The sequence below is a fragment of the Ustilago hordei genome (assembly GCF_900519145.1).
Source record: "Ustilago hordei strain Uho2 genome assembly, contig: UHO2_contig_24, whole genome shotgun sequence".
Classification (NCBI taxonomy): domain Eukaryota; kingdom Fungi; phylum Basidiomycota; class Ustilaginomycetes; order Ustilaginales; family Ustilaginaceae; genus Ustilago; species Ustilago hordei.
In genome coordinates this window covers 287,259-303,171 of record NW_024545283.1, presented here as the reverse complement: position 1 = coordinate 303,171, position 15,913 = coordinate 287,259, and the positions used below count along the sequence as shown (strand labels likewise).

General features: G+C 51.3%; 6 protein-coding genes and 1 non-coding gene across 7 annotated transcripts; 3 read left to right on the top strand and 4 right to left on the bottom strand.

Annotated features, from left to right (window-relative positions):
• Positions 1-260: 260 nt before the first annotated feature.
• UHO2_07199 (uncharacterized protein) lies at positions 261-940 on the bottom strand (the record flags this gene model as incomplete). The annotated part of the gene is made up of 2 exons (XM_041559001.1): positions 261-420; positions 510-940. The coding sequence occupies 2 exons, from the start codon at positions 938-940 to the stop codon at positions 261-263; spliced, it is 591 nt and encodes a 196-aa protein (XP_041414935.1).
• A 1,010-nt stretch (positions 941-1,950) lies between these two features.
• UHO2_07198 (uncharacterized protein) lies at positions 1,951-2,844 on the top strand (the record flags this gene model as incomplete). Its single annotated transcript, XM_041559000.1, has 1 exon — positions 1,951-2,844. The coding sequence occupies one exon, from the start codon at positions 1,951-1,953 to the stop codon at positions 2,842-2,844; it is 894 nt and encodes a 297-aa protein (XP_041414934.1).
• A 606-nt stretch (positions 2,845-3,450) lies between these two features.
• UHO2_07197 (uncharacterized protein) lies at positions 3,451-4,670 on the top strand (the record flags this gene model as incomplete). The annotated part of the gene is made up of 2 exons (XM_041558999.1): positions 3,451-3,649; positions 3,739-4,670. The coding sequence occupies 2 exons, from the start codon at positions 3,451-3,453 to the stop codon at positions 4,668-4,670; spliced, it is 1,131 nt and encodes a 376-aa protein (XP_041414933.1).
• A 532-nt stretch (positions 4,671-5,202) lies between these two features.
• On the bottom strand, positions 5,203-8,205 carry UHO2_07196 (uncharacterized protein; the record flags this gene model as incomplete). The annotated part of the gene is made up of 1 exon (XM_041558998.1): positions 5,203-8,205. The coding sequence occupies one exon, from the start codon at positions 8,203-8,205 to the stop codon at positions 5,203-5,205; it is 3,003 nt and encodes a 1,000-aa protein (XP_041414932.1).
• A 1,365-nt stretch (positions 8,206-9,570) lies between these two features.
• On the bottom strand, positions 9,571-11,739 carry UHO2_07195 (putative NADPH-cytochrome P450 reductase; the record flags this gene model as incomplete). Its single annotated transcript, XM_041558997.1, has 1 exon — positions 9,571-11,739. One exon carries the CDS (start codon positions 11,737-11,739, stop codon positions 9,571-9,573), a length of 2,169 nt encoding a protein of 722 aa, XP_041414931.1.
• A 1,646-nt stretch (positions 11,740-13,385) lies between these two features.
• Positions 13,386-13,479, top strand: tRNA-Gly(CCC). Its single transcript has one exon. It is a non-coding gene; the product is annotated as a tRNA-Gly (tRNA).
• Positions 13,480-13,685: 206 nt separating this feature from the next.
• On the bottom strand, positions 13,686-15,791 carry UHO2_07194 (uncharacterized protein; the record flags this gene model as incomplete). Its single annotated transcript, XM_041558996.1, has 1 exon — positions 13,686-15,791. The coding sequence occupies one exon, from the start codon at positions 15,789-15,791 to the stop codon at positions 13,686-13,688; it is 2,106 nt and encodes a 701-aa protein (XP_041414930.1).
• Positions 15,792-15,913: the final 122 nt, after the last annotated feature.

Here is a 15,913-nt window from a genome sequence, read left to right as displayed (position 1 = left end):
TTACGTCAACCAATATCTTCACGTTGGATCGTCATTCTCAATAATCTCATCCCATGTATTTGCGCACGCTCGAACTCCTTCTGCATTGCTGCTGCCGTTCACGTTGTTGCACCAATTCTGTCCTATTGCGAAGGGATCAGATCCAACTCTAGAGCGCAACTCAGTAGGAAAGTCTTAAGCCTTGTTACCAGAGTGGAAACAGCCCGAGCAGGCATCACCAACATCTGTTCTCTTTGAGATGTGTACATTCTGTGACCAGTCTAGTAGTACAAACGTTGAACCTTGACCTGTTGTCCATCAGACCCTGTCTGTTTGGCAGGGAGGGTGATGGAATCGGTGACAAACTCGTCGTCGTAGTGCAGTAGGCCGACTTTTGGCATAACGTTGTACTTTAGAGTGAAAGTGACGTTCTTGACATTTCTGTTATGAGCCAAAAGCCATCATCAAGGTTAGCATTCACTTGTCTCACTTTCTACGAAAAAGCCAACAAAGAGTGGAAGGGTACTTACGAAAAGGACCTCCCCACCTCTCTCAAGCCATACTGGTTCCTCCCGCCCTTCACCGCCACATTCGCATCCTGTTTACTCCTCAAGATCCTGTCCCAGATCACAACTTGATTCTTGATATGCTTTGCCGAATCGTAATGTGCAGCTAAACTGACAAAAACTTGCTTGGTGTTCCAATCGAATAAAGGACTGAAATCGGCATCAATGTTGAAGTTGACTTCGATAAAGTCTTGAATGTTTCTATCCATGTGCCATGCTGCTTTGCCACGAACCACGTCGAGCTGGTTGATGGTAAGGTTGCCGGAAGGTTGATAGCGTGGTGTGAAGGGGGAGGCGGAAGGGAAGGAGAATAAGTCGATGAATACTACAAGAGTGAGGACGATTGTGGTGGACAGCGCAGAGACTGCGTTGAGGCGGGATAGTGTGCTGTGCATCGTGGGTCAAAGCTACGAGTGATAGGTGGTGGTGAGGATGAGATCAGGGTGAGATCAGGGTTGGTGTTGCTGTCCTAGCGAAGGGAAGCGGGAGGTTGAGGTCGGTGCAGGAAGATGAAGGCCACGTTGAGGAAAAGGTCCAACACACACGCTCACGCACTGACATCTTCTTGGTGAGTTGGACTCTTGACAGAGTTGCGAATTGAATCGATCGGCATTGGTGACTATTCTTCTCTCCCGATCGCATTTTTTTAGATCGCCGTTTTTTTAGATCGCCGTTTTTTAGAAGAGCTCGGTCTAACATATCATCTGTCTCCGGACCTGGCCTGATTCGATGCTGGTCGAGGATCGGTTGTATGCATAGTTGCGCCTGCGCTTCTTCGTGCGACTGTCCAAAGCGTGCAGTGTACAACACAGCTATTGGACCGTTTTGTCATCATACCGGCAATTCTGAAAGGCAAGAGGGATGAGGACTGCACCGAAGCTGATCCGCATGAAAGAACCTCTCTGATGGACGGTTCCTAGCCAGCCTGTAGCATAACGATGTCATGACATCATAGCAATGCTGATCACGAGAAAAGAGAGAGTTTCGCCTGGTCGCAGTGTAACGATCGCTGGCGAGCTTTCTTTAAGCGAGACCGTTTTACAGCTGCCATCTACCAGCTGCCAAATTAAGGCTCTCCCTCTTCTTCCTCCTTCCCATTGTACGTGCGCTTGCAACTCTCTCGTTGCTAGCGCAGGAAGGAGAACCGGCTTGCTTTCCGGTCCAACTCACACAAAACCATCCCACCTGCTTACCTCCCTTTCCTCCTCCTCGTTATTATCCTTGCTTGCATTCCCTCATCTACGAATCACCATCATCGACATCTCTGCGCATCTTTCTCGTCTTTACTTGACACCACATTGCATTTTCAGAAGTCGCCATCTCGGCATCAACAGCATTATATCCGAACCAACTACCACAACCTGCACCGCTCGCTTTCTAATACCACGTCACTCACTCTGCCAAGATGTCAGAAACAATAACAACGCAGGCATCGACCTCTACCTCTACCGAAGTCTCGGACATGCTCCTCTCCGATCTTCAGAACACCATCATGGAGAAGAAATTCGCTCAGATCCGTGCACAGCGTCAAGACGCCCAAAACGTCCTACACGAGGCCAAACAACGCACTCGCAACCAACAGACCGATCAACAGATCCTTCTCCTCATGCAAGCCGACGAGCGACTTGCGTCTCTCCTCCCACAAGCTGCCGACTCCATGCGAGCGCTCCTGCGCGTAACTCCATCCGCCCTTGACGCCGTCCAACTCACTGCCGCAGAACCAGAAACAGACGCTGAACCAGCCAAAGGAGCAAAAGCATTCGAACAACGAGCCCAGCAATGGTTTAGCATCCTCAATGAAGTTCAATACTCGCTTCGATCTGCTGTGCGCTACTTGAGAGATGCGCAGCTCTCTCCGTTAACAGCACCGGCAACAGCCAGCGCGAGGACAACGGGCAAAGCAGGTTCCACGGCACGCGGTCACAATCTTTCCCTTCTCGATGCCTTCGTTGATCTTTCCGGCCTAGATGGGACTACTTTCAAGCTTCCTCCCGCCAACCCTAGCTCTTCTTCCTCTCGTTCTTCGACAATGGGTAGTAACGCACCGTTGGAAGGCTTGCCAGAATCTAACCTCAGCTTGCAAGCTTTGAGGGAAAGGGAGCGGAATTGGAAGGCTCTGTCAGGCAGCTTGCAGCAGATAAAACAATCTACCAAGGAAAACCCTGGTAGTCCTAATGCCAGTAAAGTACTCGCAACGCCGTTCGAGGTTCCGTTGTTGGAAAGTATTAGGAATGCAGGCTGTAGCTCAGATCGTATTCTGCTTGATGCGCTTGTTAATACTGGTAATATGGCTCAGTAAGCGTATCCTCCATTCCTTGCCACTGCTAAGCTTGATCTTTGCATCCGATCGTCGTTTTGTCTTTGCATCTCCATATCCGAGTTGCCGTCGTCGTCGTCGTCGTCGTCGAGGCGAAGGATCGGCTCTCAATGCTTGTATTCCTAAACTTTTCTTTCATACCCTTCTCCTTCATTGTTGCATCTTCAATCGGCATCGTTTTCAATCTTTCCGGTCCGCCCGAGCGTGGTCGCCGTCTGCCTGTGTGATGTGATACGGGCGGACACGATGGATGGTGGTTCGGGAACAAGCCCTATGCGACAAATGGGAAGAAGAGACAATGTTAGATCTACAGCTAATCACACCAACAGAACTTAAGCATTGTCGGTGTGTTGATGTGTTGCGTGTCCATTTCCCAAGCTTCTTTCTTCAAGTGTAAGTGTGTGTGTCGCGCGCAGGCTCCCTTTCGCATTCAAACAAGCGGCGTTGGATGCCACCTCTCTCCATCACCCATTCTTCGTCCTTGCCTTAACCCGTCAACGACTCTTTTAACCATCCCGTCAACGCCAACCACTCTCGCTTCCCGTGTACATTCTCTCAAAACATCGTGCAGCCTAATTGTCACCCACGATGTCTCGCGCCACCCAATCAAGGGCGCAAACAGAAGCAAACGCCAAACTGCTTCGCTCCCTCGTCAAACACCCAGATAACAAAGTTTGCGCAGACTGCAAGAAGAATGACCCAAGATGGGCATCCTGGAACATCGGCTGCTTCCTTTGCATCCGCTGCTCTGGTATTCATCGTTCGATGGGTACTCATATTTCCAAAGGTCCGCACCCCACCCTTGCCCCGTCTTCCTCCCATCTTACCCTCTTTACTAACGTAGCATCCTTGATTTGCATTGTTGCAATTGAACAGTGAAATCGATCGACTTGGACATTTGGACAGAACAGCAGATGGATTCGGTCCAGAAATGGGGTAATCGACGATGCAACCAGTACTGGGAAGCACACTTGAAGCCTGGTCATGTCCCTGCTGATCACAAGATCGAAAGTTTTATCAGGAGCAAGTATGAAAGCAGGAGATGGGCTATGGAAGGTCCTCCGCCTAAAGATCCCAGTACGTTGGATGGAGAGGGAAATTCCGCTTCGACAGCACCAACGACGACAAAGCAGGCTGCTCCAGCAGCAGCACCAGTAAAGAAGGCTCCTACCGCCATCGATCTTCTGGACGACCCAAGTTCGGCTCGACCTCCCACATCAGCATCAGCAACAAAACAAGCCCCAATAGCCGCAGCTCCAACAGTAGCCGCACCAGCAGCCAAGACAAGCAACGGCGGGGGTGGTGGAGGAGGAATCTTCGACCTGGACTGGCACGAACCTTCCCCTTCCTCCACCAACGCTACCTCTCCTACCACCTCCACTGCTTCGTCGGGGACGAAGGGAAAGAACGACATTATGTCACTCTTTTCCTCTGCTCTTCCCAAACCTGCCGCTGCAACTAACACTCAAAGTGGAGGGTTTGGTGACTTTGGCTCCTTCTCCGCTCCTATTTCTCCACAGGGTAACGCAGGCTTAACGGGCGCTTTGGGAGGTTTGAACCTGAACAGCACCACCACTCCAAGCAATGTCGGTGCAGCAAACGCAGGAGGTAACCCTTGGTCGACAACTACTCAAACCACAGGTGGTGGAGGAGGTGGTGGAGGATTGTTCGATACTCAAGACGTTTGGGGGAGCAGCTCGAACAATGCTAGTTCGACAACGGGAGGAGCAGGGTTCGGTGCAACAGGTGGGTCGGTAGCAGCGAAGAAAGATGATGCCTTCGCTGACATCTGGGGTGATTTTAAGTAGATCCACATTCCCTCCCAGCCATTCCATCCGGGATTGTAGAATGGATGGTAGCCACTCATTCACACAACAAATATGCTCAACCCAGAACAGGCATCTTGAGCGCCGCCTGTGTTCGACAGCATCACATTTATTGCTCACTTTGTCTGTGTGAAAGCCGATCTGTCTCCAAAAAGCTAGCAGTGTGAGCATACCAGAGCACGATGTTGAGCTGAGCGAGGCAGCGGACGAGCGGTGCATCTGCGTTGACCAGTCTCCGTCACTGATCTGACCGTTGGCGGACAGCTATTCAGGCCAAACAGTGAAACTCACAGACGGCATCTCAACCTCAAAGGTAATCGCGCAAACCCCTTCTCTCTGCAACTTTCAAGCCTTCTGCGAGTGTCATGCATCATGATTGCCAAAATCGAAAGAAACACAAGAATGAGACAAAAAAAAAAAAAAAAAAAAAAAAGAAGAAGGGAACCCAATGCATATGCTGTTGTTGTTGATCGTCGATGATCGCAAATCACACTTTTGTGTGAGATGCTAAGTCTCATGCAACAGAAGCGATTTTCTCCCCGTTGCCCTCCCTCTCCGCCGTAGTATCACCCGTTCTGGCCATGCTACTGTCCGTCGTGCTCCTCTTGCTCCGACCCGCTCCATGCTCATCTTCATCTTCACTGCCATAAACCGCACTGACATTCCCCTCCAGGCCGAACAGCACATCGTCTCTCCTTCGGGCCAACAGTTTGGCTTCTTCAACCATGAGCATTGATCTCTCATACTCGCTGCCCCGCCTTCCGCCCGGTAGAGGTGACATACCGGAAGCGACACGCGTGGTCATGCTACCCGGATAACCGCTGCGAGTGGCGGCGTCGAGTGGAAGTAGGTTTGCTTCGCTATCTTCTCGACCGACTTGGGCTGTACGAGGAAGAGGGTTGGCGCTGCTGTTGGTGATCTCGGTATCAGAGTATGATTTGGTGTTGTCGGATGCTTGGCGAAGGTTGGTAACTTGAGAAGGAGCCGGGGCAGAGGTGGTTGCTGGAGAAGAACGAGTTTTCTTGGGAATCACCATAATTGGTCCATCTTCCTCTTCCTCCTCCTCCTCCTCCTCTCTACCCTGCTGAGTATTACCATTATCACCACCTTCACCTTCATCATCAGCATCATGCACTTCTTGCTGCTGTTGCGACTTGACCTCTGCTGCCACCACGTCATCTTTCCCTTTTTCCACCCCAACAGGTTTCTCCTGCTGCATACCTAACCCGAACAACCTCCCCTGCGACAGAACCGGCAAGTTCTCCGACGCCTTCTTCACACTCTCCGCCTCTCTTCTCTGCCTTTCCTCGTCCAACTTATCCCTGTACTCTTCGAAGACGAGACTCATCCAAGTACCCAAAAACCCAATGACTTGTTTGGCTTCCGGCATCAAACTGGACATCTGCAAAAATCCATGACTCCAACCTTCGATGATTCGCATCTGAACCCAATCCTCCGCCTCTTCATTCTCGATCGGATTAACCGGCATTCGAATCCCCGCAGCACCAGAGATGGGAGTCGTACGCAAACCCTCGCCGAACCTCGCGGAGGCCATCGCGCGGCGTCGTGCCAAATCAGCCTTCTTCGCGAGTTTCGCTTCACGAATCCTACCGGCCATAATCACCGTATCGTCACACAACGGATCTTTTTCACCGCAGATGAACAGCACCGGTGGGAACTCGGCAAGCAGATGAGCAGGTGCAACGACAGGGCTGAGAAAGTAATCGTGATCCAAATCAGGCTGTCTCTTGGGGCCGATGTAGAGAATCGCCATGGCGCGAAGCATACCTTGCGTAATGATCCGATCCTGGAAATAGCCAGCCATAGAGGTGACGGTGAGTCGGGTATTGAATGGCGCTCGTTTTTGGTCTTTGTTGCGAATATCTGCTTCGGCAGCTGCTTGTTGGAGGACTTTTTGTTCGCGTTCGAATGCTGCTTGCGCTCGTTTTTCTTGGCGATCCGCGATTTCGTCCAGCACGGCTTGATGTGCGACTTGTCCCCATGGTAGTCCACCTTTCTCCCAGGATGGAGTAAGTGCGTTCTCTGCCCAGATTCGATCATACGTCGCGCCATACGGATCAGGTGGACTGGAAGATCCGTTGCCATTCTCATCCGATGTTGGGTCGACTTCTGCATACCTCGCTCTTTCATCCAGATGCAACTCTGCTGTTTGGGTGAGGGATTGATACGATCGAGGATCTTTTCTTTCCTTCGAACGGGCTCGTTTGGCTTCTGCCCTCTTTCGATCTGCTGTAGAGTTGGCCAAGTTCGCTGCTGATCGGCGTCGTGCTGAACGAAGAGAGTTGATCGAAGTGGAAGATCCGCTGGCCGCAATGCCATCCCCGTTGCTGGAAGAGTGGGAAAGGTCGGATTGGTGCTGGGCAAGGTTATCGAGGTTGACCTCACTCTGCTGCCTCAGCAATCGCAAATGCTCGGGCTTCATCCAGCTACTGAAGCCAAAGTTCAGACTCGGGTAGCTTAGCACCATCCCAATTGGTTTCGGTAAGGGTGGTGGACTCCTGGCATCCTTACTTGCTCTACTCGTCAACGATTGGTACGCTAACTGAATCCTCGCCTGTGGATATTGTATCACCTTTAGTGCTACTCCTGTTGCTAGATTGCCTCCGGCACTATCACCAGTCAAGATGATTCTAAAGTTGGGCGACCCACTCATACCAATCACCTTACCCGCCGTCTCATGCAGCGTTCTGTACAAATCAAAACACTCCTCGAGCGCGAAGGGGTAAGGGTATTCGGGCGCTTTGCAGTAATCCACACAAAGCACCGGTTTCTGCATCTGCTTGGCCAACTGTCTTAATCTTTCCTCGTGATGCCTCGGATCCATACATATGTATCCTCCTCCGCAAAAGTCCAACACTAGTTCCTCTTCCATCCTCAACTGTCTCTCGCTTTTTGGGTAGAACAGCCATGCTTTGCTGGGCCTTGTATGATGCGCGCCGATTTCCGGTCTGGGTATCAACAACGGCCTGGCTATCGGCAGGGAAGCACGATGGAACCAAGTAACCGCACGAATGTACGGATTCGTCGTTTTCTCCCAAGTCGTTCTCATCATTTCCACAGTACAAAACGCTCTATACTTTCTTAGCTTTTCATCCGCCTCGTTCGCATAAACCATATAATACACCGAGAAAACCATCGACATGATATCCCGCAACCATTTTGGTTTGACATTCATTGCAGATGCAAACCCAGCATCTAACGCTGTCACTAACCAAGTCGTCCTGTAAAAGTTTCTCGAGTACATCCTAGCCAGCGGTTCTGGAGCTCCAAACCCGAGAAGGGAATCGAGATGACGAATGGTATACATCGAGACTGAAGAAAAGACCAATATTTGCCATGGTGAGAACTTTTTGACACGGGCATTGAGACGTCGAATAAAGGGGGTGGGACCGGATGCGTTACCGGAGAGTAAGTAGGTGAGCCAGAAGAGGATGACGGAAAAGGTTTCAATTCGTTTGAGTTTGGTCGATGGTCGACCTAGTAAGTGGTCGATCATGGTTGCGGTTGGGGGGAAAGCTAGCACTGAGGACGAAGCGAGCTTTGGGGGGGGGGGGACAAGCACGCACTAGTCGAGTGGTAGTAAAGGTGGGCGAGCCCGGGCTTACGGAGGGCGACTATGGTTGATGACCATTGAAGGGATTGCGAGCGGGAGGGAGGTGTGGTGGTGTGGTGACGGAAGCGATGGTGAACAGGAAGGGAAGGAAGCTGGACTTGGCGAGCAAACGTATATCGCTGTCAGAAACGTCAGTCCTCGAGCACGTCAGTCCCTTATTCTCCAGTCCCGGCCGTACTCAACAAAAGCTTCCCTTCCTACGGTTTAGCACCGACCTTCGCCTTGGTGGTCACACTCAGCTGTCTGTACCACTCATTAGCCGCCAATCCAAGCAAGCAAAGCGGGTTTGTTCGACAACAATGTCTCATATGAATCCCCAAGATGTGGGAGAGCCAAGTGTGTGTGTGAGAGAGTGTGTGTGTGAGAGTGTGTGTGTGAGTGTGTGTGTGGCTTGAAGACCCCATGTGAAAGATAGGCGAGACCCTCTCTGAAAATGCACCGCATATTTCCTACACGCGGGCAGCACTGTGTGAAAATGCTGATTGAATTTATGCAGAGGCTGCATTAGGGGGTATCAATTTTCGAGTGTTTTTAGAAACACGTGTTTTTCGATTTTGACGTGTTTTTATTTCGCACAAAAACCTTATGTAAGCTCACCCAAAATTGTAAAAAACACGCCTCCGGACCCGGTAAAATGGACTCACTTTTTCGTCACTCTCCAAAATGAAGTGTGGATGCACGTATGCGCATCCGCTTGCTTCACTTCATCACACTGGTGCCTCATGTCCTTCATTACCGTGCATCATGTCCTTCATTACTGTGTGTCAAATGAAGTGCGGATGCGCAACCGCTTGCTTGCTTCCTTCCTTCATTACCGACGATGTATTTGAAAATATACCTGTTAAATCGAACCGAATGTCACATTTGTTGCAAATGTGTTTTTAGAAACACGTGTTTTTTGGATGCGGGGTGTTCAAAAACGGGAAAAAGTCGTCAAAATTGAGAAACACGTGTTTCTAAAAACACTCGAAATTTGATACCCCCTACTGTGCAAAATCCTATACAGCATAGCGCAGCATGTACAAGGTCACTTGAGCATCAACTAGAACACCATCCTCAATGGTACGATGTCAGCTAAAACAACATCAATCATAGCGGACGACTTGGGTGTCTATAAGGAGCATATTCAGTATTTCTTTGCGTACTGAGAGGACGCAAAGAGAACAAACTATATACACAGCTGATCAAGCGAAAAGCAACCGTCATCTCTTCTGTTCTTGATCTTGTACCTTGCCAAACGCGGGTCGCTTAGGACCACACATCCAACAGCAACCTGCTCCTCTCCTTAAGCAACTTCATCTCCTTCTTTCCTTCCTCTGCACTACCCTTTGCCTCTTCCAAAATCTTACCGAACACGGTCTCTACATCCTGAGCCATCCCCTTTGCTTCACCGCAGATATAGATGTATGCCTTCCTCTCCAAAATGTCCTCCGCAATCTCCTTTCTCCTCTCCCAAATCAGATCCTGAACGTAAAGCTTAGATCCATCAGCCTTGAACTTCTCCCTAGAAAGCGAAGTCTCCATGAGAAACTTGCCATCGAGCTTCTCGCCGTACTGCGGCCACTCGTCTCGGTACAAGAAATCTTCATTCGCCCTCCTGCAACCGTAGAAGAGCCAGATATTGCCCCAATCCTTCAAAGCTTCAGCTGACGACTTGCCTGCCTTCTCCACCGCCTTCTCCGCACTGCAGACTCGGTCCTGAACGAACGAGCGGAAAGGTGCAACACCAGTGCCAGGTCCAACCATGATAACCGGGATCTTGGGCGAGGTGGGCAAGCGGAAATTAGATCGTCGAATGTGAATAGGTGCCCTGAACAGTCCATCCTTGGTGTAAGCTCCACGAGGACCAGTCAACTGGTACTTGGGGGTACCGAAACGAGGATCGTTGGGACCAGTAGGCTGCTCGCCGTTCTTCTCCATCTTGATGCTGCTGATGAAGTTCGTCGCCAAACCGTGGACCCAGGGACCCGACTTGTTAGCCTGGTATCGAAGCACCACAGCGGTAATGTGAACCGACTTGGGGTGCATCTTGGGGCTAGACGAGATCGAGTAGAATCGAGGTCCAACGCGAGGCAAATCCGAAATGACACGGTCGAAAGGAATGTTCCAAGGCCTGATAGCACTGACGTCACCCTGCAAGTCGTCACCAGCGAGGTACTGCATAGCTTCGGCGGTCTTGAGAAGACTGCTGCCGATCTCGGCCTGGAAAGTGTCCTTGTTGGCGCAGATCTTCTCCACCTTGGCCTGAATCTCAGGCCAAGGTGCATACTTGGCAAAGTTGTTCAAAGTCTGTCGAGAAGCGTGGCTGGTGATGTCGAGGTAGTGACGGAAGACAGCTTCGTAGGTGGTAGGGACGGGGAAGGGAACCTTGGCGAGAGTAGGGTCGAGCGACTCTACGTCGATGACGGTAGTGCGCTTGTCGAGAAGGCCAAAGACAGCCAAGGCGCGGTCGACTTCCTGTTCGGGGTTGTGGGCCCATACGGCAATGTGATCACCGTGCTGGTAAGAAATACCGGAGCCTTCGATGTCAAACTCGACATGCACACAGGTGCGGTCGGCAGTTCCTTGGACGAAAAGCTCGCGAGCCTCCTTGACGACAGCGTTGTAAGGGTTCTTGGCATCGTGGATACCCTTGGTGCCCAAAAGGGCACGAGCGGAAAGCTCGCCGTGGTGAACCTTGTCTTCGGGGTGGTCGGCAAGTTGGGTAACCTTGAAGTCGGCAACATCGCCTCCTCCACCCTCTTCAAAGTTGAGCTGAGAAGCAAGAGCCTCGAACATCGAGTCCTTCCATGCCAAGTAGTCTTCCTCCATACTCTTGTCGTCGTCACCCTCACCGCGTTCGCCAATGCGCTTGGCACCAAGCGACTGGAGACGAGCATCGAGCTTACGAGCGACAGCGTTGAAGTGTTCGTAGGTACGGTTGCCAAGACCAAAGATGACGTAGTTGAGGTTCTCAAGACGCTCGTTGCCGTTGGAGAACTCGGGAGACTGGTTCTCGATGAACTCCATCAGACCAACAGCGTTGTCTGTGGGTTCACCTTCGCCGTAAGTAGCCATAACAAAGACAGCAACAGTGTCCGCGGGCATCTGGTCGAGCTTCTCGAACTCATACTCTTCGGGGTCAAGAACGAGCGATGAAGTGCCGAAACGAGCTTTAGCCTCCTTGGCGAGTTTGGTAGCGTACTCTTCGGCAGTACCGGTCTGGGATCCGTAGAAGATAGCGATACGTTTCTTCTGAGACTTGAGCTTGGAGACAAAGTCAGCATCACCTTGATCGGTAGCAGCGAGAGCGGAACCGTTGGCGAGCTTGGAACCAGTGTCTTTGGCGACGCCACCTAAGAGACTATCGCGGAAGAGATAGAGAAGGGCGAGCAAGCCTCCAAGGCCGAGGACGATCAAATCGAGTGAGGATGCCATATTGGCTAGAGAAAGCGTTAAGAGCTTGAGCACCAGTCGACAGCGATCACCGACGAAAAGGAGGGTGTGGTAGTAGTGTTATTGATGATAATCGGTGACAGAGAGCGAGTTTGGTGCTCAGTCGTCTCGATTGTAGGTGATGATGTTGTGAAAGGAGAAGGGGCGGAGAGGAAGGTGAGAAAGCTGAAAGTGAATGGAAACGGTTGCCGCCGAGTCAAGTCGGATTTGCCGATGGAATTGTTGTATGAGAGCGCTTGTGTGTGGCTGCGTGATGCGTGTGTGTGGGTGGCTGACTTGCTAAGAAGAATTCAGGGTTGAAAGCCTCTCTCAGATGTTTCTGTGCTGCTTGGGGAGAAAGAAGAGCGCGATTCGCTCGCTCACACGCTATTCCGCCGTCAATTTGGCCGTTCAGCCGTGTCCGTCTGTCTGTCTGTGTTGGCTAAGCTTTTTGCCACGTCGGCTGCCACCGAGCTGATCAGCGCAACACAAACTCTCGCACTCCAAATGGCGGTCACCTGTCTTTGTTCAAGTCACCACTGCCGAGCATACCATTCCATCTAAACTCACAGTCATGGTCGACAGTTGAAATTGTACATGCTGAAATCGACTGCCGTTCCCTAATTTGAGCCTCGAACAGGCTGCAGAGCGTCACTTGACATGTTTCTTTCCAACAAAGTCCGGGCTCCATTGATCTGAAGCCTCCCACATCTCCGATGCCATGCACCTCGAGTGGGATTCTCGAGCTCGAAGGATATACCGGCCAGTATCTAGTCAGATCAGCATTGCATTACGAAGTGTATGTATGTTTGACATCCAAATTGCTGCTGTCAACCATCTGTCAGGTGAGCCAAGAGTTGTTGATGATGAGCCGCAAAAAGAAAAAGGAAGAAAAAAAAAAGAAAGAAAAAAAAGAGAAAGAAAAACACAGTTTTCGGCATTCACGGCGGTGATGCGGACGAGTAGCGGAAAGGGTCGGATATTTGTTACAGTATTTCTCCTGACGAACTCGCTTTCACGTAATCCTCTTCGGAATTTCCTTCATTGCCAAGGTATGCTTGCACCGAGCGCTCGAGCTGTCTCATCTGCTGTCTTCGAGTGTTGTACGGATAGCGGCTGATTGCGCTGTCGAAAACTGGCAGTAGACAAGCAAGGCAGCCAGATTCTCAGTGGTGCTGGTGCAGACTCGAAAGTCGGAGCCCCACACGGCATGCTTGTTCCGCAAAGCTGGTGTCTGTCACCTGCTCAGAAAATGCATTGTTCTCGAATCAGTGTCGTCTTCATCTTCCCCCCCCCCCGCTGTGTGCTGTATGCAGTTTGGGTTAATTGACAAGCTCGCTATCAGTTGATCACCCTGACAGCGGTTTCTTACCCGCTTCCTCGCCGTCCATTCCGAAGAAGGGATTTTAGACGTTTTACCGTTCTCCAGACCCCACAGTCACCCTTGAATTCCGTCTCTGATCGCTCATGACTGGCTGTATGGCCGTCAAAGGGCTCAATTCAAGCAGCTCTGAGCTCTCAACTGTGCAGGGTGGGCCATGACAGTATCCATAGCAAGTGATGGAACAAAAGAGCTTTCAACTTGCAGATTATCCCAAGGTGCTATAAGCCTTATACTATAGGTTGTACGTCTTTCACATGTTAAAGTTGCGGTCATAGTGTAGTGGCTATCACGTCTCTTTCCCACATATCCTACCAGGTGGTTAAAAGAGGAGGGCGCGGGTTCGAACCCCGCTGGTCGCATTTTTTTAAACCTGTTTTCCATACTCTTTTTCCCCTCGATTTTTCTTTTTGTTGACACCAGCCCAACACACCCTTGCGAATATTGGATGCACACGAAGCCGTTACAGAGGGTACCGTCGTCGGACAGCTCGTTGGTCGAAGGATTTGGGATGAAGGTTTCCATTTCGTACAATGTAATACAATTGTCGCGGTGTAGCACCGGCCGCTCAAACACCAAAGTAGACAGCCGAGATAGCCTTCATGATCCGATCAAAGTTAGACATCCTCGCCCTTCTACCGGTAGCGATCTCCTTCTCTGTCTGTGCTTCGATTCGTGTCCCAATAGCAGCGTATACCGAGCAAGCTGCTTTCAGTCCTGCTCTTGCCGGTTTGTTGGGAATCTGCCCTAATGCTGGGTAGGATTGATCGTACAGCCCTTTCGAGATGGTGAGCAGTCGCAAAGCGTATTTGCGTACTTCTTTGGGTTTGATCAGTTTGCCTCCTGCCGCAGAGGCTGTCGTTGCTGCTGCTACTGCTGAGCGCTTCGCAGAGGGTTCGGCAGGTACATCGAGTCGGCCTTGTAGCAACGCATCTTGCATGCCTGCATCAACCTTGGCAAACAGGTCAGCTGGTAAATAGCAGCGTCGCAGGTCGACAGCGTCAGGTACGATATCACGTGCAATGTTGACCAGTTGTAAGCTAACACCCATTCGTCTTGCTTCATACAACAATATGTCTAAGTCTGCTGTTCGGGTGAGGTCTAGCTTTCTCTCTGCTGCTGACTTGTCCGCGGTCGCTGGTGTGGATTGCATCTTGATACTCCTATCGACTTGCAAGTCAAGCGGCACTGTCAAACCACACCTACCCAATATGACTCTTGTGCACATCTCGCCCACCACACCAGCAACGCACTGCGAGTACTCGACCAGATCCTCCATCGTCCTCAGCCTTGTCCTTTGGGCCTCTTCTGGATGTTCAAACCGCAAATCGGTGCTGTAGCCCTCCAACATCTCAAACCAGAGCCTTTTCGGGATGTACCGCGAAAGGGGTGCTATTGATGCTGCTGCTGTGCGGATATCCTCTTTTGTTGTTTCTGCAAGCTTGATCGGTGAGAGAAGGTCTCTGATCCGGCTGCTGGTAGGCGTTGCCTCTGACGGCACCTTATCAACTTCAGCGATGCTGGTATAGATCGCATCGACAATACTTCGGATCACCTCCAAGTGGGCTGTCCTGGCTTCGACGCTCTCGGCCTCGTCATCGACCAAGTCATCCGCGACGCGGCAAAAGGCGTACAGACAGCCCAAATCCGTCCGCAGATCCCAGGGCAACAACAAGCTCGCAGCGTTGAAAGACTTTGATGCAGCTCGTAGCACGTTCAATGAGGCTACGAGATCGCTTGGCTCGACGCTTGCTGACGCCGCACTTGCGAGAAAAGGTTCTCGATCCGATCGAAGGAACGCGGACCAGAGCTTGATGTAGGTGCTGAGGGAGTTGAGAGGGAGGTAGCTGGGCGAAAGAGGTGGGAGGTCGGCAGATCCGGTCTGTCGACAGATGGCAACGCAGCGATCGAACGTGAAACAGGCGCTGACGAGGATGAGGTTGGTGACGAAGAAGAAAAGCATTTCCTCCACTGGCAAGTCTGGGATGGGCAAGATGTTGAGCGAGGTCGTTTCATTGATGTGCCATGTCCCCCTGCGCAGTGCGTAGACGTCGGAACACCAGAGGTACACTGTGGGAGCCATCACTGAGAGCGCAAACGGCACTAGCCCGGTGCGAAGACCCATGTTGCGGATGAAGTCGATCGAGCCCCACAGCAGCAAGGCCAATGGCAGGGATGCCCACCATGAGATCATGCCAAAGTAGTAGCCATGCGTGTCGGGTTTCGCCATCTTGGTTCCGACCACAAAGCAAGCCGCAAAAACCACCAATGTCGGCGTGGCCCATCTCCTTTGCTTGCCTTGCGTCGTTGTTGGAACAAGGTAGATGTTGGGCAAATCCCACCGAGTCAAAAGCGTACACCAAAGGGTGGAGATAAGACTCTGAATGATGAAGAAGAAGTACTCTTCAATCGGAACGTAGCCGATGGTGAACCAGATGCAATGGCGATGGTAGTACCAAGCACGGTTGTAAACGATGAGGTTGTCCCATGGTGTGGTCCAGACAAAGGCGATGATGGGAAGGAGGATGAGTTTGGCGCGGTCGAGCTTGGTGAGGAAGGGTCGAGCGATGAGGTAGAGGACTAAGCAGAGAGGGAGGGTCCAGAGTAGATGGAAATGACGGTAGGAAAGGGTGCACGCTGGCCACTCCGGGTTGGGTGGAGAAAGGTGGACCATTTTGTCGACGCGTTTTGATGAAGCAGCTCTTGGCCGCTACGTGTATGTGGTATGATACAGCCCTTTCGGTTGGAGCAGGAATAGGTCGTGAGGGAATCCTTTACTAGCGTTGCATTGTGACT